Source organism: Plodia interpunctella, chromosome 7 (assembly GCF_027563975.2).
Source record: "Plodia interpunctella isolate USDA-ARS_2022_Savannah chromosome 7, ilPloInte3.2, whole genome shotgun sequence".
In the NCBI taxonomy this organism is placed as follows: domain Eukaryota; kingdom Metazoa; phylum Arthropoda; class Insecta; order Lepidoptera; family Pyralidae; genus Plodia; species Plodia interpunctella.
In genome coordinates, this window is record NC_071300.1 from 5,308,367 (window position 1) to 5,336,047 (window position 27,681).

Here is a 27,681-nt window from a genome sequence, read left to right on the forward strand (position 1 = left end):
AAGCTAGTAAGTACGCTGACCCCAGTCTTCACGGCGGCGACGTCTCAGCTCCGGATGAAACCGGAAACAGACGAGGTTGAGACAAATGAGAAATAAGACGAGTCCATGAATCATTTTGAAAAATGGCTCGTTTCAAATAAAAAAAAAAAAGAATGTACTTACTGCGAATACTATTGTGTTGCTCATCACGTACTCCAGGTACCTATATAATACAGGGTGAAACAAAATATCTACATACATTCAAAGTGGTATGTAGTGAGATACGTTTCCTTGGGGAGATTCTTTATGCGAAGTTCAAAAAGGGTGCTCATAAGGTTCCCGCATTCGCCATAGGGGGGACGCGACCGAATACTACTTTTTTTTTGACACTTCGATTCTTCGATAAAAGATGCAAGAAAGCGTATTTTACTTCTCTTCCGTATTTTACTTTCTTCTAACGCATAACCTTCCAAAGACGCAAAAGGTACATAGAGAATAACATCTTTTATAAATTGTATATACACAAGATGTAATTTTTTTTATTTATTACGTTTATTACGTAAAAAATACAAATTTTTTTTACATAACGCTACTAGTGTTGCTTGGCTACATAGAGTTAAGAAGTGTAGAATCGCAAATAAGATTGATTTTTTTTTATATGAAAAAAAAACTACGAATCTCGAAAAGTCGTAGAATAACAGTTGCTTGTTTAGATGTACCCAAGTAGTATTTAGGAGGATCTCCGTTTGATACCAGTATCCCTCTATTTTTTTAGACCCTCTATATTCTGTTACCCAATCACCAGTCGTCACCATGTGTCCAGAGTATTCATAGTAAGATGAGTAACCCAGCTATCGCGCCTACACACGTCTGAGGTCGGGCCGGGAAAACCCAACGCACATTAGTTCCACACATCATGGCTTATCATGACCGTGCTGACACACCCGTATGTTTACGATGTGTAACAAAAAAATTATGATCCCAATTTGACTTAACTAGCGGCTCGTCCCGGCTTTGGTTGGATGAATTCCTCAGGAATAACAACGCGAAAGAGGACTTCGTTTCATAATATGTAAGGATAAGGATACGTGGGTCCGCCGTTTCTTCAGCTGTAAAAACACTATTTGTAAGACCACGCGATCAAAACATATGACCATTTATGTCGCATATTTAACAAGAGAACCAAAACCTTCACCATACTTCAGTTAAGCTACAATCACATTTGGCACAGAATACCTATTTAGGGGTTGTCAATACTGATAAAAATAGTAAGTATGTAAATATGAAACAAAAAAGCCAGTTTTGCGAATCCCTGCGTATGCGTAATGCTCGGGTCCAAATCTTATTGACCGACTTTTTACTAGATTTTTTTGTAGGTGAAGTGCTCAATTCCGCACATACGAGTACAATGGGTTACCATAAACGTGGTATTAGTTCATCGTGTTGGTTGAGTGGAATTCCAAGTTCAATGCCACAGTACAGCAGCGAAGTGCTCACATAACCACACTTAGATCTAGGGTTGTCAGATTTATGTGTGGTCATTTGATGTTATTTTTGTATAACCTATTAATATCATAAATGAGAAAGCTTGTGTATGTTTCTTATTCTTTCATGCAAAATCTACTGGATCGATTATTATGATATTTGGTTCACGGGTAGAATACATTTTATACTGAAATTCCCACGGGTGTGAAGCCCCGGGGCACAGCTAGTTTCATATATATATGCTACGCCTAAACCCTACGGCTAGGCCTAGGTTTAGCATTTGTCGTTTCGGCTAGACCTAGATGCAGCCGAGCAGTGAGCAGTACAGTTGTGTGTAATGGACAAGGCTATCATAAACCACTCCATTAATAGTGCTAAGAAAGTTGTTGTGTGTTTCATTCCACGTAATGACCACGACCCTTAGCTATCAGGAAACACGTCTACAAATATGAGAAAAAATATTGGACAACATATGAAATTCCGGAACAATCTCAATCAAGAATTTTCTGGCCATCTGGCAACCCTACATAGATCAACATCATCTTTTGTTCGAAACTCAAGGATATTTAAATTGAGTATGAAAAATAAATAGTAGGAATAGGACCAGATATTCAAGATAATAGCATATTACAAATAATTCTGAATATTCTATATGTATCTTACTCTTTCACGCAAAATCTACTGGTTCGATTATTATGAAATTTGGTACACGAGTAGAATATAACCTTGGAATATTACATGGGGTATTTTTTGTCCCGAAAACCCACGGGGGCGAAGCCCCGGGGCGCAACTAGTAGAACTATATACCGAAGCTTCTTATGTCGGCTACACACAATCGACGAACTCAGACAGATGTCGACGTCAAATAATCTTTTACGTTCTAAATAAATAGACTTGGCCATCGAATGTGTGATTTTTCCGAGCCCCTCATCGGATGACATAATGAATTTCAACATGGCTCTGGGGGCATTTAAACTTGTCAATAAACCGAGAAGTGGAGACGGGATCTACTGCAACCAATCACTAATGTTCTTGTTCGCCATTTTAATTTCAGGACCATTAATTTCTTATAGATACTCACCTAAATCATCCCACATCGGAAGGACTTTGGCGAGGAACCAGGTTGATGGCCCGTAGTGTTGTATGGTGAGATACATGCTAAACAATCTAATCACGCGATGGCCAAGTCGATCTATTTATTTAAAACCTAAAAGATTTTTAATATTGATATGATAATAACTTACGTGATAACTTAAGACAGAAGGTCCCTTCAGTAGGGACTAAATAAATTAACCGACTCGGTATTACATGGATCTCACAACGTTTTACGGTAGAACAACTGAGCTGCGGGACTTGGGTTTTGTACAGCATGTTTTTGATGGCATTTTATTTACCGTAAAGAAGAACAAGCAATGTAGGTTACTTTAGCTAGTTTGGTAAATTGTTTACCGATTGTGTGTAACTTATCGGCTTTACGTAAGGGCGAATAGAATGCTTCCTTAATATTTATAGTTTGATGTTTGATCGCTCCTCCGGCCAAGTTCGTGTGTTGCCAACAATTTGTAAACTACAAACTTATCAAGTTTTCAGCCCGCTGATATTGTTCCGATCGAAACTTTGTATGTTGCTAAACGCTGTGCAAAATGTTAACAATATCCAAACTAACTTTCATCGATAGTGCGTGATTTATGTATTAAAAAATTTTGCCCGCGGCTTCATCCGCGTGAATTTCCCATATATTTTTCCGGGATGAAAAGTACTCCATGTCCTTGCCCGTACTTCAAACTACATATGTGCAAAATTTCAAGAACATTGGCTTAGTAAATATAGCGTGAAGAGGTAACAAACAAACTTTCGCATTTATAATATATTAGTTAGGATGAGGACATAATATTATTTAAGATGGTAAATGGTTTTAGTCTCCTTTTATTGTTTTACAATTTTATTATTTAATTTTATTTCTTAGTAGTTTAGGGTAGACAGAGCCTAAAGTTGCGAAACTCGAAGGCCGCACTTAGTTGTAGGTATGTCAAGGTTGAGCCTATGAGATGAATCTCTAGATTATCCGTTAGGTATATAGTGCTACTGGCTTTTACTCGCGGCTTCGCCCGCTTTAATTTCACACCGAAACATTTATTTTTCCGAAATGAAGGGTACCCTATGTCCTTCATACTTCAAATTACATGTAAACAAAATTGAGAGGTAACAAACAAACTTACTTTCGCATTTATAATATTAATCAGGATTAGGATTCCTCTGTCTGTATAGAATGGGTGTCATAAGATTATTAGTATATATTTTATATTATTAAAATAGGCACCTATATCCTGACAACGTTATGGTGACAGGATGGGTCATAAATACTAACAGTACAGTTTCATACGATAAACCACTAAAACGTTAAAAGCTTTATATGCATTTGTCATGTCATGTTGAACTCGGTAAAATGCAACATTGCATTTCCGAGGCGCTGCGGCGCACGCAACGAGATATGTCCTGATTTGTGTGGTATCTCGCTCGGTGGGATTTTATCGAAACTGTGCTATGAAATAAATTATATTATATAGGCAAATGAATATTCATTTGTTGTTGATTTCAGGATATCGATTTGAAAATTTTTGAAAGTCAACAAGTACGGTATAAAATGTTTACCACAGCTCTTATCTATCTATAAATATAATAAAACTGTAAGTAAGAGACAGCATATGTCTGTACACAGGAGATATTAAAGAAAAATAATTTTGGTAGGACTTTATGGGACTAATTTTTCTTTTATCTATCGACTAGTTAATGGGACCAAATATTTTTTTTAAATTTTGTCTGTATTTTTGTTCACGCATCACGCAAAAACTACTGGATGGAAATGGTAGCAGTTTTTACAGTTGTACAACGGATGGTCTACTTAAAATCTGGTAAATATTATAGGTTTCGATACGATACGTTGCTTAGAACCCGAGATATTGACAATAAAAATATATGAACGGACTAACGAAATAAACGCGGGCGAAGGTGCGGGCAAAAGCTAGTAACAAATCTGCAGAAATGATAGGCTTTAAAATATTCCGGCCAATCATAACGCGCCATACCAGTCCGCCATTTCAACCTATGAAAGTCTCGGCCAATCATTGGGTATCTCTTTTTAGCTACTAAAATATTGCGGCCAAACTATAGAGCGATAAATACAACCGTTATTTTCGTAAATAAAATATCTCGGCCAATAATAAGTAGCTATATAAGGCCGCTAAGTATTTCATCCAATAAGATATTGAGTACAATTACAGCGAGCTAAATCCATTTACTGTTTTAGTAAATAAAATATTTCGGCGAATCATAGCGCGCTAAATCCGTCCGCTATTTCAGCTAATAAAATAAAATACCTCGGCCAATCATAACGCGCCAAATCAATACGCTATTTCAGCCAATATATTATTACGACCAACCATAGCACCTAAAATCAATCTGATATTTCAGCCAATTAAATAATTCGACCAATCCTAGCCCGTGAAAATATATTTTGATTTTGGTATATTTTATTATGATCTTAGTAGCTATTTAAGGTCGTTATTTATTTTCATTGACGATTTACATTCGGTTGTATTCGATGTAGGATATGCCATCATGTGGCATCGAACGTTGCCCAAGCGACTTATTAGCATTTTATTACATACTCGCTCAGTAATTCTGTGCCTACTCGCTCCTATCCGCGGCTTCGTCCACGTAATTTTCACACTTAAAATATAATATGTCCTTTTACGTACTTAATCTATTTGTATGCAAGTTTTGCAAACATTGTATGTTAGATTGGGCCTGAAGAGATAACGAATTTACTTAGGAATTTTCGAATGCGTATAATATTACTAGCGGCCCGTCCCGGCTTCTCTCGCGTAAAACCATGATAAATTATGCACCTAAACCTTCCACTCGAATTACACAATCTATTGATGGAATCCGTACAAAAATCTGTCTGGTAGTTTTTGAGTTTATTACGTCCATACATATAGATAAACGCGACAAGGGAATTTTCTTTTATTGTGTAAAGTTGTTTGATATAATCACGGTGTTAAAAATATTTATTGTTATTTTGTAAAACTATTTTATAAACTATAAATAACAATAAATCTTATTGTTTTTTTTTGTCCAAATCATAGATGGCGATATTAGAAATTCAAACGCGCCATGGCTTGTCTTTCACCGTAGTACATGTATAAATTACAAATGAAATACATTCAGGGGAATTGTTTGTTTTTTTTTTTTAAGAAAGTTGCTGTGTGTGTTTCATTCCACGTAATAACCATGATCCTCAGCCATAAGGAATAAGACTATGAAGAAAAATCAATAAACCATAGCTGATTCGGAGCTATTTACTATTTTTCTATATTTTATAACAAAAATCTACGGCGCGCCATGAAATATGGCGGACTAATTCAAACAATCTAACACTTTGTTTTTAATTTATTGCTTCAGTACAAGCAGGCATCTGTTTTCCATTCAGAGCGTGCGCCTGCTCTTCATCAAGTTATTTAGGTTAAGGTAAATTTATTATTTTGCTATTATAATAATATGTCCATTTTTTATACAAATTATTTTATATTTCTATGTCTTCTTCTGTAACATATCTCGGTTGGCTTAAAATGAGTATACAGATACAGTATCACGTATCTCCCTGACGGGGTAGACAGAGCCAAGAGATGCGAAACTGGTAGGCTTCGTTTAGTTGTGCGGTGGGCTTGTATATATACATATAATCGTTATTTTATACAATGATCATAATGAATTAGTCATAATTTGACCCTATCTCATCAGGCGACCCTTAGCTCACGAATACAAAGTCTGCTTAGATTAATACGAATTGTGAGCTCACTCATTATGATATCATGTATAAATCTAATAAAGCATTATATTTGAAGCGCCAAGTCAAGAATTATAATTATTTGGATTCAAATGTCATGGGACAATGTGAAAATATTTTAACTATATTTGAAAATAACTTTATATATAACTAGATGTTGCGCGGGGCTTCGCTTCCGTGGGAATTTTAAGATAAATATAGCCTTTAGCTCTCTTGGATAATGTGTCTTTATAATGGCGACAGAATTTTTGAAATCGACTTGGTAGTTTCGGAGATCACCTGTCTCAAACATACAAACTCACAAAAGTTTACCTCTTTATAATAATAGTATAGATTACCAATAATTTATGAGAATATTAATATGTAGAAGGAATATTGACGATTGAATGGGATTAATTTTAGCGCGTGCAATTAATGTACATTAAAAACGAAAACTCTGATGAAGCACTGTTATGATTTTTGCATCATTTCGGGAACACGTATGTACTTTTAGGTTGTTCAATGTTTTATTCCTATTATATAGATTGTTTAATGTTTTGTAGAACTACTACAGTAGACTACTTATTAGACGCACAAACCTGCGCAGCATAGCATGTACATTTTAACAAAGCATGCATCTATCTTCTATCTTGTATCTAAACCTAATAATCTAAAACCGTATATCAAAGGTAAACTTGCAAACAATTGTTTAGAATTCAGTTAATATTGTCTCATCAATAATATTTTATAATGCAATGAACTTTAAATAAATAAATCTCCGTGACTTGTCATGAGCACCGCCGCGCGCCCCGGCCCACTGAGCAAAATCGATCAGTGAAGTTTGCAATAAATAAATATGAATTAGGATTATCATATCACGAATGCGTGACTGAGGATCGTTATCAATTCTCGACAGATTTTTTTATTAATGCTGATGCTATTTGTGTTTATAAGTTAAGTGCGCCACAGCGCTTTGTTCCGGGGAACTCTTAACATATATTTTTTGTGTCCAGGTTTTACTCTAGCAATTCCATCTGTCTAGTAGAAAACGTACAAAACATTGCCGATATTCCGGCGGTCTACCATTTGCATTATTTTACTTTAATTGTAATTATGTACTTAGATAAAACTGTAATCTTATTATAGCGAAAACTTTAAAATATAGGTAGGAATTATAAGATCAAATTCAAAAACAAGGACATGAACAGGCACTTTTGCACCATTTCTATTCTTATTTTTTGGAGCAAGAAAAAAATAATTGATTCAAATATTTTTTAATTGTTTAACTTAGTGTTAAACAATTAAAAAAATATTTGAATCAATAGTATTTGAATAATAATTGATCTGAATCTTGACTGAAATTTTTAGGAATCTCCGGATTTCTTTTTTTATCATTTTTAGTCATATAAGGTATTTATTATTTATCTATCTGTACATTTTTATCGGCTCTGTAAACAAAACCTTTCGCAAACACAGTTCAGCAAAGGAAACGCCTCCTACTCCCCGATATGGGCCGACCTTTAAAAGCACTATTTATTCGCAAATATAGTTTTGACGGACGCGCCCTAAAAGATCGATACCCAAAAGAACTGCCACATGACCCGGCATAAATTAGAATATAGTAGCGACCATGTAGCGACCCATACATTCTTGTTAGTTGAAATCCGTTCGATGTATTTTGTTTATTGGGTCAGCTTGGAACACGTGTTAGACGAAACTTATAATGTAGTTTTAGAATATTAATTCGGCCGAACACTGGTATCGGTGGTTATAGCTCAGCGGTCAAGAGGACAGTCGCGGTTAGGCAGGGGCGTCGGTTCGATTCTCGTTTGTGCCAAGATATTTCACATCTCATTATTTTCTCAAAATTTTAGAAAAAAATCATTTAAATTATGAAGCTTTTAAGGATTATGGATTTTAGGCATTTAGCTTCCCAGTTCCTTTGATGTTAAGGCAATTCATTCGGGAATATTATAATTGAAATTTTACGTAGAAAAATCTGATCTGCTCTAATCGGGTCATTAAAATAAACAAAATTCGACATTTTAAAACTCCCTGTGACTAAAATTACACTGAAATCAGTATCTCCTTGTGACTAAAATTAAAATATAAATTATTGTGTTAACTTCAAACATAGGTATTTTACAGACTCCGAGAGAATCGAGAGATATTTTTTCTTTTCTAACCATAGTTTTTTCTTTTATTTGAAAAAAAATTTATTCGACTTTGATGGATTTAAAAATGATATCCAAACCATTTCCGTGCGCTGAATTGCATTAGGACCTATTTTTCCTTATTCTGTGTAACAAGTGAACAATGCTTGGCAGAAAATAAGCGGGCGATTCTTTAGAATTCGAAGCATCACTTATTTATATCTTCTTATACTGACAATGCGACGTCTTAATTGCAGCGGCAACAAACATATTTAGATGACAATGCACAAGGAAGATTTTTAATGTGCAGTCAACCGCATGTCAAGTTACTCTTCATTGACCTCTATGACGCTTGTAATAACGGCCAATTTTCAATGAATTTGGGTAGGTCGAAGCGCTGTCGACTGTACAAGAGTACAAGTTAATTTTAAATTAAAATTGCACTAGAATTATATTCATTGTGGTTATGGCGTAGGGTGGGATACAGTAACCTAGAAAAATAGGTGCACCTAATATATATATGTAGGTAGGCTAACCCAATTTAGTTTTATGTGACATAAGTTGATATATGTAATACATTACTTATGTATTTTATTGTTCAGTAACAAAGTGACAAATATATGAAAATGTCCGTAGAAGTCGGAAAATTAAATTTGATACTATTTTAGATCACTAGTACTAGGTACAATCTATATATAAAAAACTCTTACGTTACCGAGTGACTGACTGACAGACAACGCACATTCGAAACTACTGGGCGTAGAAAACTGAAATTTGGTGTGTAGGTTCCTAGGACAGTGTAAGGACGAAGGAGGGATTTTCTGAAATTCCCACGGGAAACGGATTTTTGCTCACATACGAAGTTGTGGGCAAAAGCTAGTACAGTATATACCTCAAACCCAGTTGTTTAAACAATTCTCATGAAGTATGTCTGACAGGCTTTTGAGAGCTGGCAAACTGTTTATCTGTTCATCAAGCTACTCGGATTTGTTTATACATGAGCAATTATTGAATACTGATTGATGCGTAGATTTTCAATAACCAAGGATTATTGGAACTAATTACCTAATTAGTTATGTATAATCCTTTTCATAAAAGATTTTTAGATACAAGAGATTTTGGGCATGCTGCTGCGGGGCAACGGCCTTGATTTGTTTTTTGCAATGTTTTAGAGCAATTTGTTTTTTTTTTTTTTAGCTTATTTTTAATGTTCGGTAAACTTCATTGTAAGGTGGGGGGAAAGAGTAAGAGTTATTGTCCTATTAATGTTATAAATGCGAAAGTTTGTGATAACACATATAACATTTTTATATGGTTAAATACCCACGGGAGCGAAGCTCCGGGGCGCACTTAGTAGTTCATATAAATTCTAAATTTATTTTATACTTAACACAATTTGATTAATGAGTAACTGCAAGTCATCTCGTAACTATACAGAATTCTAGACGTTATTTCTGTCTTGGCAACGATTTCCTATCGAATTCGCGGACCAACTCGCGAATAATCTCTATTTTTAAATGAAATGCTTTAGCAAGAGGTATCAATAACTTATTTTTTTTATTCAAATTTATGTCATTGTAAGCTTCTAGTTCTTTCATGCTAATACTGATGTCAATATTATTAAGTCACCTAAAGGCGTTTGATATGACTTTTATGACTACCAGCCGTAATCGTGTCAAGTAGTCACATACACACTAGTACACTAGTGAACGAATCTGACAACCAGGGTGATTTTTTTTACATAGTAGTATTACATATTAGATTTAAATAAAAAATCCCAGTAATAAGAGATTCCATAATTAAAACATAACTCTTTCTATAAATCGAAAATAATATGCAAAATTCTAACCATTAAGTACTTAAAGCGACAAACTTTTCGTATCAACTAAAAAGCGCTTTACAAAGTAAATGAGAGACAAAGTAGTGCAGAGTATGAGGTTACAAGGGAATACTTTTAGAGGGAGCCACTGCGGTTCACCACAAGACTAACGGCTTCTCAAACTGGAAGCTCCAGCTACAGATATCGCTGCAAAACCATAGACAGTTAAAATAAGAGAGAAATAGTAATATTTTACAAATGAATTTAAACATTGATTTGTATATGTATTTCTCGTAATTACAAAATAACTAGGTGCGCCCCAGGGTTTCGCTCCCGTGGGAATTTCGGGATAAAAAGTACCCTAAGTGTTAATCCAGGTTATGTTCTACCCTAGTTTCATAACAATCGGTCCAGTAGTGTTAGTAGGGTTACTGCTATATTTTTTTTAGGTTCCGCCAAAACTAATGTACTTAAGTTATAATTTACAACGATTATTTTTAAAACGATATTAGTCCATCAGGAGAAAGAAAAGTTTTCAAACAGGGTAAAATGTCAAATAAATAATATAAATATGTTAAAAAACCCTTTTGTTGACGCGTAAATAATCATACGTACGGTAAATTATAAGTGATTCTAACTTTAAACAACTGTAAAAATTAATAAGTGTTCTTTACCATAGGTATGTGACTTGTAAGTCTGATATCATTGCAATTATGCACAGCACGAGCCCTCCGTTGCTTGCCGCTCCCACACACAAGAATGTGTCAATGGTGCCAAGGAACGTAATTTAACATTAAGTTCTTGCTTACTGTATTTAAATTAAATCAATTTACACTTGCCTTTGTTCCCAGGAAGAACATTACGCTGCTGGATGTGACAAATTGATTACATTTTACTATTCAATAGCCTACACCTTGTACCCTGTGACTGAAGCTTTCAAGTTTTATGCATACATTATAATGAGGCCATAATATTACTAGTAGATTATTGTGATTATTACTTATCTACTAGATGTTATCCGGGGCTTCGCCCCCAGGGGAATTTTGAAATGAAATATAGCCTTTAGCAATCTTGGATAATGTACTTTTCTAACGGTAAAAGAACTTTTGAAAACCGTTCTGTAGTTTTGGAGATTATCCGCCTCAAACATACGAACTCACAAACGCTTATCTCTTATAATAATAGTATAGATTAGGAGGTCTCATATAAATTAACTGAATATTTGCATTATATGTGCATATCATGCAAGTATTTACGGGGATTATTATTATTATTAATAAATACCTATATTATTATTCATTTGACAGATATGGGGTGCACCCAAGAACGCCTTCCGAAGAGGGAACTACTTCACGGACATGATTTTCTTGTCACATATTGAATGTGATAAGATGTCTCTGACAGGAGTATTGTCTAATCTGTGCCTCTGACAACAATATATTTTTTTAAATATTGTATCTGCTCATAGATATAAATACAATAATGTCAGTATGTAGTAGGTACCAGCTAACATTTTGAGTTATGCCGTCTGAGATACACAGAGGCTAAGAGGATAGCGATTTAATATTCACATGATAAATGTCAAGTGAGACTACTAAGGTAATACTAGTATTTTTACATTTTGTCCAATAGGTTACTTTAAATGTCTTAATTTCATTTGATACTTTATCAAATGTTCATAATAAAATATGTGTTTATTATTCTTTTTTAACAAACATGAAAATCTAAATAGGTAGGTAGGTACGTATATACAGTCAAAAATTTTCGATCGATGCGTTTCATAGAATTTACTCGATTGTGATTTTGTTGTAATGTAAAATTTATGTAATATAATATTTAATGTAGCTGTCGAACAAACATATCTTTCTTTGCGAAAATTTTAGCAAGTTGTGACGTCATTTGTTCGTGTCATTTAATATGGAGCGTTTGGACGAGTTCGAAAATGTATATCTTTGATAGCATTGTTATTATCACAGTAATTTTTTAAACTGGTGTTTCTATTAATATAAGTTTTTTCGAATAGTCATCAAAACAAAAATTTGTCAACTACACTATTCTGTGAACTAAATATAAGATTAGCTAAAGTATGGCATGCTTTAAAGCTGAGTATTACGCTTATAGGAAAACAGATTTCCATATCTAGGAAATGACAATGCAGCTATAGGTACATATATTAATGGTTGTTGCATATGCATAGTAGGCCAATCGATGACAGCATATGGAAATCTGAAGTCTGAATGCGTCATCAAATTGCCATTGGACCCAGCGGACCGATAATAACTAACCTGGATTCAGCATCATGTATATTATGTATGTAATCTGCATCTGCATAGATTTAAATATTTTTGGATAAAATTATTATAATATAAGCTTTTATAAGTTTTGTTGCTAAAGTGTAGGTGAAGATAGTATGGGGTAGATACGTCATCACCGTTTTGTTATAGAAATATAAAAAATAAGTATTTCTTTTTTATGATTTAAGATTATGTATGAAATATCTATTATATGAATAGTTCATGTTACATTGATTTGCGCATAATTCAATTCTGATGTAAATCTGTGAATTGGGTTGACATGATTAGTCGCTTGGTTAAATTTAGTAATTAATACAATTACTGTAAGCTGTCCATAATTATTATCTAACAAGTCATTAGCAAAATATATTTAGATACCTAATTTAGCTTTCAAAAGTAATTATATACAAAAAAATCCTTTAAAGCAGTCATGAACATTTTCATTTCATACGAAATAATAAACGTTAATCATACTATCACTATGTACATACTACGTACGTATAGTAGAACACAATGTGGTAGAAAGAGTAGGTAGTAGGTACATCACCTAGTATTGGTATAAAATCTAAACTAAAAATCTAACTACGCACAATAAATATTGGCGGCATAATAATATAATTTCTGGTAATATGGATTGTAGTGTTGTGCTATATTTGAACGATTATTTAAACATAGCTGCTTAAAACAAATATTAGTTACTATGTTGTGGCAGTAAACTCTACAAGGTCTGCTTCAACATGCGGAACTGAGAATCGCCTCTCTATTGGTTCAGTACCCGAAAGTACGATAGGTAGGTTTTGTTTAGTGGCTGTGTATAGTGTGTATCTGTTACATAGGTATTGAGCGTGGATAACTAAGCTTACAAAATATTTCAAAAGATGTTGATTTGTTTGAATTTAATAAAGTTTAAATTCAGTTGTCGATGAGTATAATATTGTTTTTTTAAAATCAATTTCCCGATGACGATGACTTTTTTGTAAACCAGTATTTGAACTTCAAACACTAAAGAACGACTCATTGCAAGTAGGTGTTTCTTTTTTTATTTTTTTTTTAACTCCGTCCATTTACAATCACCGGCTTAGGCTTATGATGTCATTCTGCGTATTTGCTACGTCACACACACACATCGTTTATTGAAATGAGTCATATCAAGATTATTACATGAACGAGAGCCCCAGTCATGTGGGTCGAGACAGATTAGATCAAAAATGACTGTCTGAACATGAAACTGAATATTCCTAATTTAAATCCGGAAGTAATGAGCAAATTCTGGCCACTAGTAACATTAAAAGGCCAGAATTTGCCGAATTTGCTTTTTGAATTTTTTTATCAAAAGTTTGAGTACCTACTATTTATATCATAACTTTGTTATTAGTTTAACTGTATTCTGGCCTACATACGGCATTGTAACTTTTATTATTAAATTAAGTACGTATATGCAATCGTCACAAAAAAAAATTCAATCATTACTAATTGTCATCGTGGAAACACCATAATTTAAGGTAAACAAATCATTAAAATTGAAAATAGTAAAATACCAAAGCCACACCAAAGCTGACGATATAGTGTCACCTGCGTAAATGCAGCTTGTCGGTATATATTATACGCGCCAGCGACTCCCGCGCATTCATTGCCACGGCCGCGTGCCCAATAACTCGTATTGGAAGACTTCCAGCCAGTCGACTTTACGTCGTCGAGTAGACCACGCGCGATTCACATACGATTATCGACTATGATAACATTATCAAACCTGTTTATTTAATTAGTGAACGAACTGTGACGAAACAGAAAGTTTTTATTTGTCTGATATCATCGAAATAGTTCAAGGTGTGTTATGGTATTTTTATTGTGTTTTGTGCCGGATCGACAGGGAGTGTAGCAAAAAATGTGTTTTTATATATAAAGATGAACGCGATAAGTGAAATCGAGGAGAAATTCGTACGAGATAAAGCGTTTTCTTGTTTTTGTTGTTGTTTTCAAACAGGAAGTTTGCTATACAGCTTCTACTTAATTAAAGAACCAATCACGAAGAAACTAGTTATCAGATTATTAATATTGTTTTTTGTGACTGCAACATAAACGAATATATGGCTGGACAAGACCAGTTCACTTGATTTACCGGCATTAATGCATTTAGGATGCTCAATGTCTATATTGAATATGCCTTATGAAAATGAATAAACACATTAATTTATATTCTACACAACACCAAGCTAGTCAATGACAAATACGAAGGAAAAACTTGTAGAATTCTTATAATTTATTTTAATATCACTTAGCAGGCCATGTTTATTAGGTTTATTGATTCGCGTCAATCGTGACGAGAATATTCCTAAAAAAATAGATCATCCTTATTTTGATTTATTCTCTTGTTTTAAGATGAAGTCCTGGTAATTTTTTTGCAAACTTATTTGTAATAAGTATTCATTACAAATATTTCTTTTTTTCAGATGAAGTGTTTTATTGCATTTATCGGATTGCTGTTGTGCCTCACCGTAGTTAGTAGTAGACACTACAATGCGAAAGAAAGCACAGAAGACTCATCAGATGAAACGGAACACATTAAAAAAGCGCGTGAATTTGCTGCTAACCAAATGAGGCATCATCGCAGGAAACGTTGGCAATCTAACTACGGATATGACTATTCACCACCTCCACCTTTTCCCTTACCTTATTACCCCGACAGACGTGAATACGATCGTAATAATCAAGATCTACTGCCACAAATCCTCAGATTGTTAGATGAAATTTCAAGTTACATTAAGCGACCTCCTCCCCCACCTCCTCAGCCAATTTATGTACCATATCCAGTCCCGTACCCAGTTCCTCAAGTATGCACGTGCGCAGCTCCCACAAATGCGTCAAAGAACCCTAATGTAGACAAAAGACTTCGACCAACGTTAGAAGACAGTAATCAGAATTGGGGACTAGTGGAATCGAATGATGATGATGATTACGAAGACAGTGGAGATGGATCAAGGCCGATTTCTTTCGATCCTATAAAACCAAAATACCCAATGCAGAGACCTCCACCTAAAGTCGATCACGGATCTACACAAGGAGCTGTAAGTACAATTATTATAGTTATTGTATTTATTTAATTGAATAAAATCAGTGAAGTGTCTTTACGAAATAAATTGAAAATAGAACTTTCAGCATTGCCTGATATAAACGCATCAGCTGCAAAAAGCTGCCTGGCAATTTATTATTCAATAAAATAAAATTGGAAATCCTCATTTCTCTAGATCAGTCTCTTGATAACTAATTGATAATTTGTTATAATTTACTTATATTTTGTTTTGTTTCTTCCAGCGAGACTTAAGTACTCAAGCTTCTTCTGTGCCTGCGCTACCATCTATAAAAGCAGCTAATATGTGCAATGTCGCTATCCTCTCTTGCTGCAGCGGTCAACAACAAAAAGCGTGTTTCACCAAGTTTGGGTGTGGAATGACGTACGCAAAAGGAAACGCCTGTACATCTGATTCTATCAATGCAGCTATTGATTCCTTTAAATCGGCGTATGCTCCCACATTTTGAACTAATAATGGGGTGGCACTACACTCCCATGTAGTCATTATCAGTATTCTAGCGGCTGTACTTTGTTTTTCGTCTCGATTATTTGTTGCCTAGATTGTAATGAAATTGCAAGAAATTCATATCGACGGTTAAATACCCTTGGTATGAATTTAGATTCGTGTAAATCGATATGTGATTCTTAAAGTACATTTCTATTTTATTAATTGATAATATCGATACGAAGTGAAAGATGGGCGCTTCATTGTCAGAGTTGTTTAAGGGACCTAGATTTCTGAACTTTCCCACGGAAAATCTTGTTAATGCTGTGGATTTCACTTTGAAGTCAGCTTCCTCCATTGGAGAAATTCTTTTGATGGCAAATGTTACGTCACTGTAGTCTATGATGAATGTGTCATCGTGAAGGTTGCCTCATTTATGCCGTGCTGTACTTTATTATCTTGGGGTCAACTACCTGAGGTAACCTTAGTTGTATTAAATCCATTGCGGACATGGTCAAATTATTTATAATTTTACACTGTTTAATAATATTGTTAAACTAACTGTGTCTATATAAAACTAAAGGAGAATTGATATTTTTGTTGACAGTACTTTATGTGCGCATTTTATATATAAAGTTGATTTTGTAATGTGTTATTCTAATACAAATATTGATGCCATAATTGTATTGCTTGTGCCTTTATTCTTGATAAGTCATATACTTCTAAATATTTTGCCTAGCCAGAACAACGAGTTTACGTCATATGGACAGTTGTTACTGGCTTACTCATATTATTTGGCTTATTTTCTAAAATGTAATAATTTTACTTCTGTACCTGGTACGTGTAGATAGTATGGTGGTACATAGTTATATTAAAAGGTGATATTCGAAAGCCATTTTAACACAATCTTTTTAGTTATAATTACAATTGGTTGAAGCTTAATTTTGGTAATATCATTACCATATTTTTGTTATATTTTCGCGTTAATATAGTCGTTCTCTGCAATCTTGTTTAATAAACATTTCTGGAACTTTATCAAACAACGTACATAGATATAAATCTAAATGTTGTTAGTTTAGTCCCAACTTTTGCAATAGCTGTAAGAATAATTTGAAAGAAACTGCAACCTTAGTTGTAAGCATGAGTGCAGTCACGTGCATAAATATAAGTATACAACTGCATTCAACTTTAGACTTTGTCACGTTGAATTAAGGTTCGATATGTATACATAATAATGCACGTGACTGTACATCTTGTAATCATATTGTGTTTGTGTTCGATTGGCAGTTATTCCTATTAAATATAAGTGTTCCTAGTCCCTATCTGTACGTAGATTAATGACTAATTAATTAAACGTAACACGACATTAGACATTTTTATTTTTAACCAATTCTTTTACTCTTCGTCCTTATTTAGTGAGTACTATTTGACAATGTTCTGCGATGACTACTCGTTTACTAACAATATTTATTGTTTTTATTGCATAAATCGAGTATTTTACTGAAGTATTTTTTTACATAAAATGTTTTAGTTTACAAGAATTCACCAGGGATATCATATACCTATATCATATCCCTGGTGATATAAACATTATTACACATTTTAAATCTCCTGACTTACTACATATTTAGTAGAACGATCCACCGACTATCTAAAAACCCAACTTCACTTCACATGTAAACATGAAAATTAATTTAGATTCAGAGTATTTGAAGTTTCTTGGAAGGCCAAATTAATAGCAGCGGTACATCGGTATTAGTTCTTCCTCACCCAAATTACCTGCGGTAAGTTCTTTCAATTAATATCTAATTTTCTAGTTACAACTTTTTAGTCTCATAAATATTATATATATTTTTTTGTTTGTTTGCACACGACTATTGGACAGATATTATAAAAAGTATTATGTAAAGCCTACTATTTGCTGTACTAATGGTAAAGTACTTTGACCTTAAACGTATAAACCCATGGGTGACATTTCCATTTCCGCGGTCATTCCATTCATTCGATAGAAGTCCCGCAGAAGTGGCGCTAGTATCAATGAAAACAACAACTTGGTCTATCTGTTACTGATAGTTTCCCATATTGCCATAGGACTTATTTTCGTGTCGCGCTCAAGTAGTTTTGATACATTTATAGCGGAAATTGTGCACCCTGTCGTTCCGTGTCATATAATGGGCACAATCACTTGGCTTGTAATTATGCATACTTCAGTGGTAATAGGGCTATTTGTGTCCAACAAAATAATTACTGTTATTAGTAGGCAGAAATATATTGAAAAGAATAAGTCTTCCTACGCTTTATTCACTAGTAGATATAAACATTTGTATTCATACGTATACACATTGAAATGCTTTTTTTTTCTCTAACATATAGCAAAAGTCGACATGGCAAAAATTTGAACCAAAATTATTATTATCTGTTAGGTAATATGCGCTACTTCAACACGATGGAAACCAGTGTGTTTGCCCTACAAAGATAACGGCCGTGACTAAGTGCGCCAGACGCAAATGTACGCACATTATACTTGTAAAGAGGTAACAACATAACAGTGGGGCTTATTTCCATGCAAGAGATGGGTTTACGTTCATTTTTTTTAAACTTTGCTAAACTACTAGACGTACCGCTTCGTACTGGACTAAATTAAATTTGTCTGCTATTTCGACTCGAAAAGAAAAATAAATCATCTATGTTCATACTCGTAATATCATGAACATTACGCGTATGAATATAGATGGTATGAATCTGTAGCTGATGCTAGCGACAAAAATACTCTACCGTTGATGGGAGATATAAGTGAAATTATACCAAATAATCATCACACTAAATATATATATGCTTAAAATATTATGCAAAATTTAATTACCTATGTCAAATCAAAGGTAATTTTAAATTTAATAGCAAATGAGTCTTAAAAGTACATCATTCTAAATTCGAGCATACATTAATTATATTACATATGTTGAATAAAATTTAGAGCATGGAAATTCTGTTAGATATAGGGCATGCGGAATATTTCCCCACACATTTTTCGATCTCGCATGACTTGCTAAGCATCAAATAACTATCTAGTCTAGACAGCGTAATAGAATTGATATTTATATGTGACAAGTAAATAGCATCCGAGATTGTGTTTAATCTTCGGAACGTTTCGAAGAAACACAAACATAAACCATAGTTGGATAGTTAAAAATAAAATAAAACGGTTTAGTTGTGTGAAATGTCGCGATTGTAATTGAAGTTAAAGTGTGCTTTAACTTTTTTATTTATGACGAATGATATTAATACTGTCTTTACCTAAATTAAGCTTACTGAAATATAGACCACATTTGTAAACTTTATGTATTATTATTTCAAGTATTATATCATTAATTTTAACCAATCATAATTTTAACCAATATGTTTTGTTACATAGTATTTTCGCAAACTACGTTCATTTGCGGAACTGAGTAAAATCTTTCATCAAATACTTTAACTAAAACCTTTTAACGTAGGGTTCAAGGTAAACATATCTTTTAGTACCTCTATCTTTTATCAATCATAGTTTGAAAACTCAATCATATATATTGTTACTGGCGATCAATGATTTTTAAATATTACTTTACAATAAATAACACACAAGGTCGTAGCGAAACATTTACTTTAATGAAGAGTTATATTCGTTACTCTTGAACGGCCGACTTATTGAAAAAAATGTATTTCCTTGAATCTATTTTTGTACATTATACATTAGTACTAATGTAGATACATTTAATATTTGAATAGTTTGAGGTTTCGTAGTAATTAATATTGGCAGATGTTTATATTTATGAGTGTATCCGTGGTGTACTTAATATCTGTGTATTTATTTACACAAGTATCAAATTCACCTAATTGCACTATGTGGAAATATCTCACTTTGTCTCTGTTGTGTTCTGTGATTTTAATGCGTATAATTAACACCAATACAGATTTTATGATACCTATTTGACATAAAACTATATTACAGAAATAAGAGGATTTAGAAGTACTTCATTACTGTGATGATAATATAATCGTAGTTCGTCTGACTAATACAACCTTGGGATAAGTTCTTTGCACTTTGATTCTTCAGCACATTAGACCCAACATGATACTAAGGGTGAGTTGCACCGTCAAATTTGACGTTGATTTTAAATGGCGTCGCGCCGCTGACGTTCCGACAAAAAGGCATACTTTGCATTTTTCTGTGCACGTTAAAGTTAACATCAAAGTTGACGGTGCAACCGAACCTAAATAGTGTAAATGTCAAATCATATAAAACAAATTTGTAAATTGGCATATTCTATTGGCATGTTTATACTATTCATTTTTTTATTCTACATGTATTACGTAAGTAGGGTATTAGATCCTTGAGTAAGTACATATTTACAAGATATATTTTAGGAGATTTTTCTTTGGGATTCTAGCTAAATATACCGTAGCATTATATATTATTTCTAATGTAATGTTGGCCACAAGAATTTCAAGTAAGAACGTGGATAATAAAAATATCAATTTATCACAGGAAAATCCAAAATATAATGATCAGGAGTCACAGTTTAAAGTGCGAAATGATGAAGCTAAATGACATAAACAGCTCAAAGTATATCCATCACACTTATAAACTAGCATGTTTCAGATGACATCATTTATATTATAATCAGACATGATTTATGTCCAATTTATGCCCTGGAGTAAACCCATTTCTGTTAAGTCAACCACCGTGAACTTTCCGAGGTAAGAATAGTTTACATTTTTACATCGACGTCGTAAATACGTTACGTCAGGTGGCGTGTGGTTTCGCTTTATGCCGGCTCCACACTGCCGCCGAATGCTTTGGCGGTTCGGTATACATTGCTGGTTTTCGATTGCGCTAAATAAAAGCACTCATACTAACTACACAACTATCACGTCGACATGTGTCCGAGTTCAGCGACAGTGTGGAGTTGGTATTGGAATGGGACCACTCCATTCCTCACGTGGACGTTGTAAGAGGCGATTAAGGGATATCCATGCAGCTGATAGGCAACAATTGCATTCCCAAAGAGGGTTGATGTCAGATAGGCGGCCGGTAAAATCACAGCTGAATCTTTCCGGGCACAGGCGGAGATGAGAAATAAAAACGCGCAAAGGCGTAGACCAAACGCAAAATTTAATTTTTACTAAATCGACAATGTCTATCTAGGAGTAAAAGTGGTCTAAACTTGCTGTGTTGAAACTAGTACAATACTACTATTATGATCTGTATGTAAGAATACCATCTAATTTACATACAAAACGATTTCATATTTCGTAAATGTTAGATGATGATAGCAGGAAATGCAGTTGTGTAATTGTGATTTATATAAGGCGCTAAATTATACATATCTTGTTTAGATATATTGTAGTTTTATTATTATTATTTTATGACAAAAATATAAAACGTATTTAACATGTGGTGTCAAAATTAATTGAGACGTTTATTTTTGTCGGTGACAACAAAAATAATTTTACCTGAGCAATTTAAATATTTGGAGTTACTTTCATTGAAATTCATACGTTTATTGAAATTCATTACCAAAAACAAAATTATAATCATAAAAGTGAATGCCTTCATCATCCATCATATTATATTTCCTTTATCACACTGTCTAGGTACTTGATTAGATTTCTCAATTTCTTACTTTTTTCTCTTACTTTTTTAATTGGCTTTGTGTTTTATATTTTCATCTTTAGATATCTGTGTCCAATGAGTAAAACGGGAACATATTACTAAGACAGACAGTCTTAGTAATATGTTCTGTCACAAAACTGTATCTCGTAAACAACGAGTAGTTAGATAGTAGAAATTTTCACAGATTATATATTTATTTTGACACAAGAAAAGAATTAAATAACTTATACAACAAATGTGACTTTTTGTGGCAATTATATGTGTTCCTATAAATTAAAAAATAATCGGTTAGCTAGACAAAGGTGATTTAATTATATGTATATGTGATAAATGAGTATTTTAAAATGGTCTATCGTAAACAATGAACCATATACTCCCACAAACAATAACATAACGCGTTCAATGGACGTGCAAATTTTTTACAGACCAGTTTCAAGGTTGAATAGTTAGCCTTGTATATGTAATCGGTCTGTGTATCTTAGAAACATGTTTATTTTAACGCACCAGACGTATAGAATCTATTTCTATCTCTAGAAGAACAAAATTATTTTCTTGATCTCATTACACAGAACACTACTATAGGTACGTTGTTTTTGAGTTTTACACTACTTTTACAACTGTTCACCTGTCCTGTCTGTATTAAATCCCGAAAAAGATAAGTTTTACTTAGTTCTGCTTGTTTTACAGAGTTGCAATTCTCCACGAGGCGTCAGATTCCATGTTGCATTATTGTGTATTAGCATGATGGAAACCCAGTTTCCAGGATCGGCTACAGACATGTAACACGGAAACAAAATTAATGCTTAATAAAATTTTCGGAAGTTCAAATTAAAAACTAATCCGGAAATTCATTCAAACATTACTCATTCTGTTACACTGCCACAGCGGCTTTTTAATTATTTTTATTTGGATATATTTTTTAAGACTATAATGTCATGAATTTTTATTATTCATAAGAAAACATAACAAGAAAGAAACTTATTATATGACTCATAAGAAATTACTATTCATAAAAAATGGGTTAAAAATCAATGCGCCATCTAAATGCGCCAAGTGCGAAATAAATAAAATAAAATAATTGGACAACACTCAGTATAATGCACGCAAGCCTTACTATCAGTTCAAATAGTGATGAATAAAAAATTTTTTTTTTCCTGCCTTTTCCTAGAATAAGAGCCTTGAGACACGCTGGGTTTTTTGTCATTCATTCATTCATTCATACCTTCGTATCTTATCAATCCAGAAGTGAATCAATGATTTCATTGAAAAAATTGGTCACTATCAATGGATAAGCTAAAGTTAAAAATATTTTAATGACTAAATTCATTCCTAGGTATTTAATACATAGTAATTATTACATACAATTATTTTTGTATTTAATCGCCAATTCCATTCTTTTGAACCTTGACGAATATTTAGATTTTTTTATCCTGCTGTTTTTTTACTCGCAATATGCCTAAAATGTTTCATGTATGGCAGTTTGCATTAAACTACCACTTGCTTCTGGTGAAGGAAAACAGAGCGAGGAAACCATGTGGAAGTGGAAAGAAATATTGATTATTTATCAGCGAATGTTGTAAATGAACATGTTCATAATATGATTTCTCGTCATCGCGTTATTAAGATCTTAGACACGATGTTATGCTTCCTTTGACCTGTAATCTAAAATTTTCGTGATATGATAGTTTGAAAAATTACCAAAGGATTTTTTAAAATACTAAATAAAAGCCTTTTTTGTAGTTAATATTTACACAAATTTCCTTTGTCGTGATCGCTTAGGAAAAAATCCCAAGACGGAAAAATAATTGTAATTTAATAACCAGTTTTGAACTCCTTTAATTAAAATAACATCTTTCATTGTCGTAGGAGTTAAAGGCAATTACAAAAAAGGTGTAATCCCTTAAAGCAATTTCTAAATAGGTCACATGAAATAATTTAGATTACAGGTCAAATGGTTTCCTTTGGCATGTTTACTCGTATGTTACTATAGTTACGAGTGACGCTATGACAAGAAGTATAGTCAGTTCGTCGTAGCCTCAGCGGAAAACACACCCACCTCTGTGACGCAGTATGATGTCTGTGGGTGTGTATTTCCTGTAAACACAGCTTTTGCGTTTATCTTATGTATATTATAAGATAAGACTTTGTGTTATGTATTTTTTACGGAAATGGCCAAAAACTTGTAAAATGTTTTTAAAGCTTCCACTAGTAGGATATATTGTATATGGATCAATTTGTTCTAGCATCAGAGAAGTACACAATGTATATTTGTGTTAGATAGGTTAATAGGAATACGGTACTGGAACCCATATAAGGTTGAGTTGATATTTGTAACGTGACAAAATAGAAAACACATAAAGACTATAATTATTTAACTGTGAATATCATTCAGAATATAATTGATAGCTCGAGGTGTGAACAAAGACTGGCCACCGAGACGTGCAGGCACGCGGTGCATGAAAGTGTTTCGATGCGCTGCTTTCTCGATCTACCAAATGGGTTGTTTTAAAAAATAAAAATATTAAAATTCTGTCAAAGTATGTGGTTCACCTTAACTGTTGGTGAATTTGTTTGAGACACTATCTGTGCCCGAGGAATTCTGAGATAAAAATTCACCTATGTGCAATTACAGAACATATTCTTCCCGCGTACCAAATTTTATTGAAACCCAGTAGATGAAGAGTAATTGAGTAACAAACATCCTCACTCTCATCAAGCTTTCACATTCATAATATCAGTGTGACGGACGGTGTACACATTACATCTATTTGGATAGTTTTGATACAGGCTTTATTTCCAAATGACTAGTTATAGTGCATTTTATTATAAATAAATAAATAAATATACATACATATATATATATTGCTTTTAGTCATTTATTTCAAAGCACGGCACTTTATAGCACGGTAACGGTAAATAAAAATTTATGTACAAATGGTGGACTTCTCTACCGTTGACCATAGAGATAACATTGTGGTGCGATAAAATGCATCTAATACCTAAATAGAAAACTTCCATAGTAGATTATTATAGTACCTTGCACAATTATAAGTTGTAATACCTACCTTGTTTTTAAAAATGTAACTGGGTGCATGAAAAATAAATTTCGTGAAATAATACAGAAACCAGTCAAAGTAAGTGTTCTGAGTTTGTAAATTTGTGTTCTAAATTTGTAAATTTGTGTTCTGAGTTTGTAAATTTTACTGAGTCACACACTCAGTATCATGTTTTCTCCAAGTTCATGTTAGTAAAATGTCACTGATTTTTAAAAAATCTTTACTTCTTATTATCATTTGTTTACAGTTCGTGAGTTATTATAAAAACTTATTTCGGCTTTGCACCGCACCACACTTGGACAGTACACAAAGATATTGCATTCGATTTATGAACCTGAACATATTTCCATAAGTGTTCAAATTATTTTATTGTTATTCTTTACTGTGCAGTTTTATATAAAACGTGACAAAGCATTACGTGTGCATCGACATCTATCGCGTACTAGCAATGTAAACTTTATATCCAAATAAACGACGTTATTACCAGCTACATGGCTGTTAATGTTTCACATTTGTTTCCAACGCGGATGCATATTTTGCATCCTTTTTGTAACGGATGCTGCTTTATCTGCTGTAGGTTAGTTTTTATTTATTTAATCGTATGGATTATTTTGCAATGTTTTTGTTAAGGCCTCGGGGCTCACGTTTTCATGATTTATCCAACAAATGGGGTCAAATGCCAGAATAACAAACGTTAACCTTATAAAAACACCTTAAGCTTAATAACCTGATTATACTTTGTTTTTTGTTTAATATTTAATAGAACGCTAGTTTTTTCTAACATTAAAATCGTTTTGTTTGGAATAAAATAATAATAATTGTGGATCATTGCGTAGAATTTATTCTATTTACTTAAGTTTATAATGGTGATGTGGTCAAGTGATTTATTTACCTGTAATTAAAAGTAAAAGATTATACAAAACATTTCAAACAAAAGTGGTCATGGTTTGGGAACTGAAAATTAGACCTTCATCCAGTTGTTAAATACTATTTTAAGTGTAATAAATTTCAGTTCACAAACCTATTATGTATATTATTAAACATTGTGAATACAATATGGTTGGGAAGGTAAGATTTAAGATTTGCCTCTGAGTTCTCATACGAAGTCGAAAGGAAATCCCAGTTTTTCTCATTAATAAGTTTAAGTCGTTGTTGTTTTTGATCTCTATAAAAGCGTAACAGGTATTCTGAGAAAGCACGAGAAAGTTGAAATTTTGCGATTATAGCGGAAACCGTTCGCAAGTTAATGTCTCCAGTCATGTGGGACAATGACATTAATTATTAAAACAATATATTTACCATACCAAAACACAAATTTGAAGTTTTTCTTTATCTTCGCTTTGAAAACATATTTTTCATCTAAAAATTGAAAATTGTTTGGTATATCTCTGTCAAAAAAAAAAGAACTAAAATTGATTTTATTTTGGCTGAAACAACGATCTTCATTGTCAAGTACGCTAGAATAAAGAAATCGCACGAATAATGCTGAATAGAAGTACGATGATCTAGAAATTACCTAATCGACCCTATCGATGCAATGAGAGGAACTTAAATGTCAGCTGCCAAACGAAAATCACGAGTTTGGACTTAATTGGACGTTACCTGAGGTCAACGTTTCATGTGAATGCTTCCACACGACTACATCTATGACTCACCCATTGTTACCGCAATGCCGTTTGATGTTACTTTGTTAAATTTTTCGATAACTTATTCCAGTTATTTCGTGAGGGTTTAGTTACTCATTGCTTTATAATATTTAACGAGGGAGATGTAAAATCTAAATATTTTACCAACAGAGCAATTTTAGATTTTTAAAGTAATATTAGGCAAACTAAAAACAATACTTCTTGTCTATAGTTTTGGTGATAATATATCTGCTATTCGTTTTTCCAATCGCATTGCAATGGGACGTGCGAAACTATGATATGCCTATGTATTGCTTATGGTCAAGTTTGTTATTGTTATTTTACGTCAACACATTGGTTTTGGCATACTTATTAACCATATCATGAGTTTCTAATCAATTTCTTGGGAAACGTTGTTTTTTTTACGTTCGCCTAATTTAACAATGGATATATCAATGCATGATACTTTCAGCCTTAAGATCCTGTTTCGATCTTTCTAATTTAGGCACCGGCCATTGTAAATAGTGCTATGTATCATATTTGACGACCTCGGTGGAGCAGTGGTAAAGTTCTTGCCACTGAACCGACAGGTCCTGGGTTCGATCCCGGTGGGGTGGAAGGTGGAAAATGATCTTTTTCTGATTGATCCGGGTATGGATGTTTATCTATATATGTATTTGTTATAAAATATATTATCGTTGAGTTAGTATCCCATAACACAAGTCTCGAACTTACTTTGGGGCTAGCTCAATCTGTGTGATTTGTCCTAATATATTTATTTATTATTTATTTAATTTAGAGGAAACTGGCGGTAGAATAATCTAAAAGTCGTTATTAGATAATAGTTTTTAGAATAGAAAATATGCATTTTTTAAAATCCTGATCCACATAATATAAGCAAGGACACTTAATTAGTTGATGGTCATGAAAAAGTTTAAACAAATTGTCGATTATACGCCATTTTACTGTATGATTTCCACTTGATCGATATTTCTTCTCTACTGAACTAATCTTTCAGTTTTTCCGCAAGGTTGACTGGTAGAGAATGCTTTCAGCATTAAGTCCGCCCTTTGTACCATATTGGTAAACAAAGTTTGAATAAATAAATAAATAAATAAACCAAATTTAGAGAGTCAATTTCGCACTAACACCCGGACTATCTTCAAGGTAAATATATGTAGTTCCTGCACTCAACAAAAACAATTAAACTTTTTGCAGTTTTATCACCATACAATCTATGACGATTGTTTTTTTTTTTTTTCAAATTGCAATTGTTT

General features: G+C 33.2%; 2 protein-coding genes across 2 annotated transcripts in view; one reads left to right on the forward strand and one right to left on the reverse strand.

Annotated features, from left to right (window-relative positions):
* LOC128671293 (uncharacterized protein) overlaps positions 1-27,681 on the reverse strand; it is a 112,277-nt gene that overhangs the window by 45,206 nt on the left and 39,390 nt on the right. The window lies entirely within an intron of this gene.
* LOC128671292 (uncharacterized) lies at positions 14,182-17,444 on the forward strand. Its single transcript, XM_053747641.2, has 3 exons — positions 14,182-14,385; positions 15,009-15,623; positions 15,871-17,444. Exons 2-3 carry the CDS (start codon positions 15,009-15,011, stop codon positions 16,093-16,095), a joined length of 840 nt encoding a protein of 279 aa, XP_053603616.1. The 5' UTR covers positions 14,182-14,385; the 3' UTR covers positions 16,096-17,444.

Excerpts from the sequence above, each read along its gene's own strand:
- LOC128671292 (XM_053747641.2), top strand. The coding sequence starts at position 15,009 with ATGAAGTGTTTTATTGCATTTATCGGATTGCTGTTGTGCCTCACCGTA. Across the intron at positions 15,624-15,870 it reads ACGGATCTACACAAGGAGCT|CGAGACTTAAGTACTCAAGC; the intron begins GTAAGTACAATT and ends TGTTTCTTCCAG.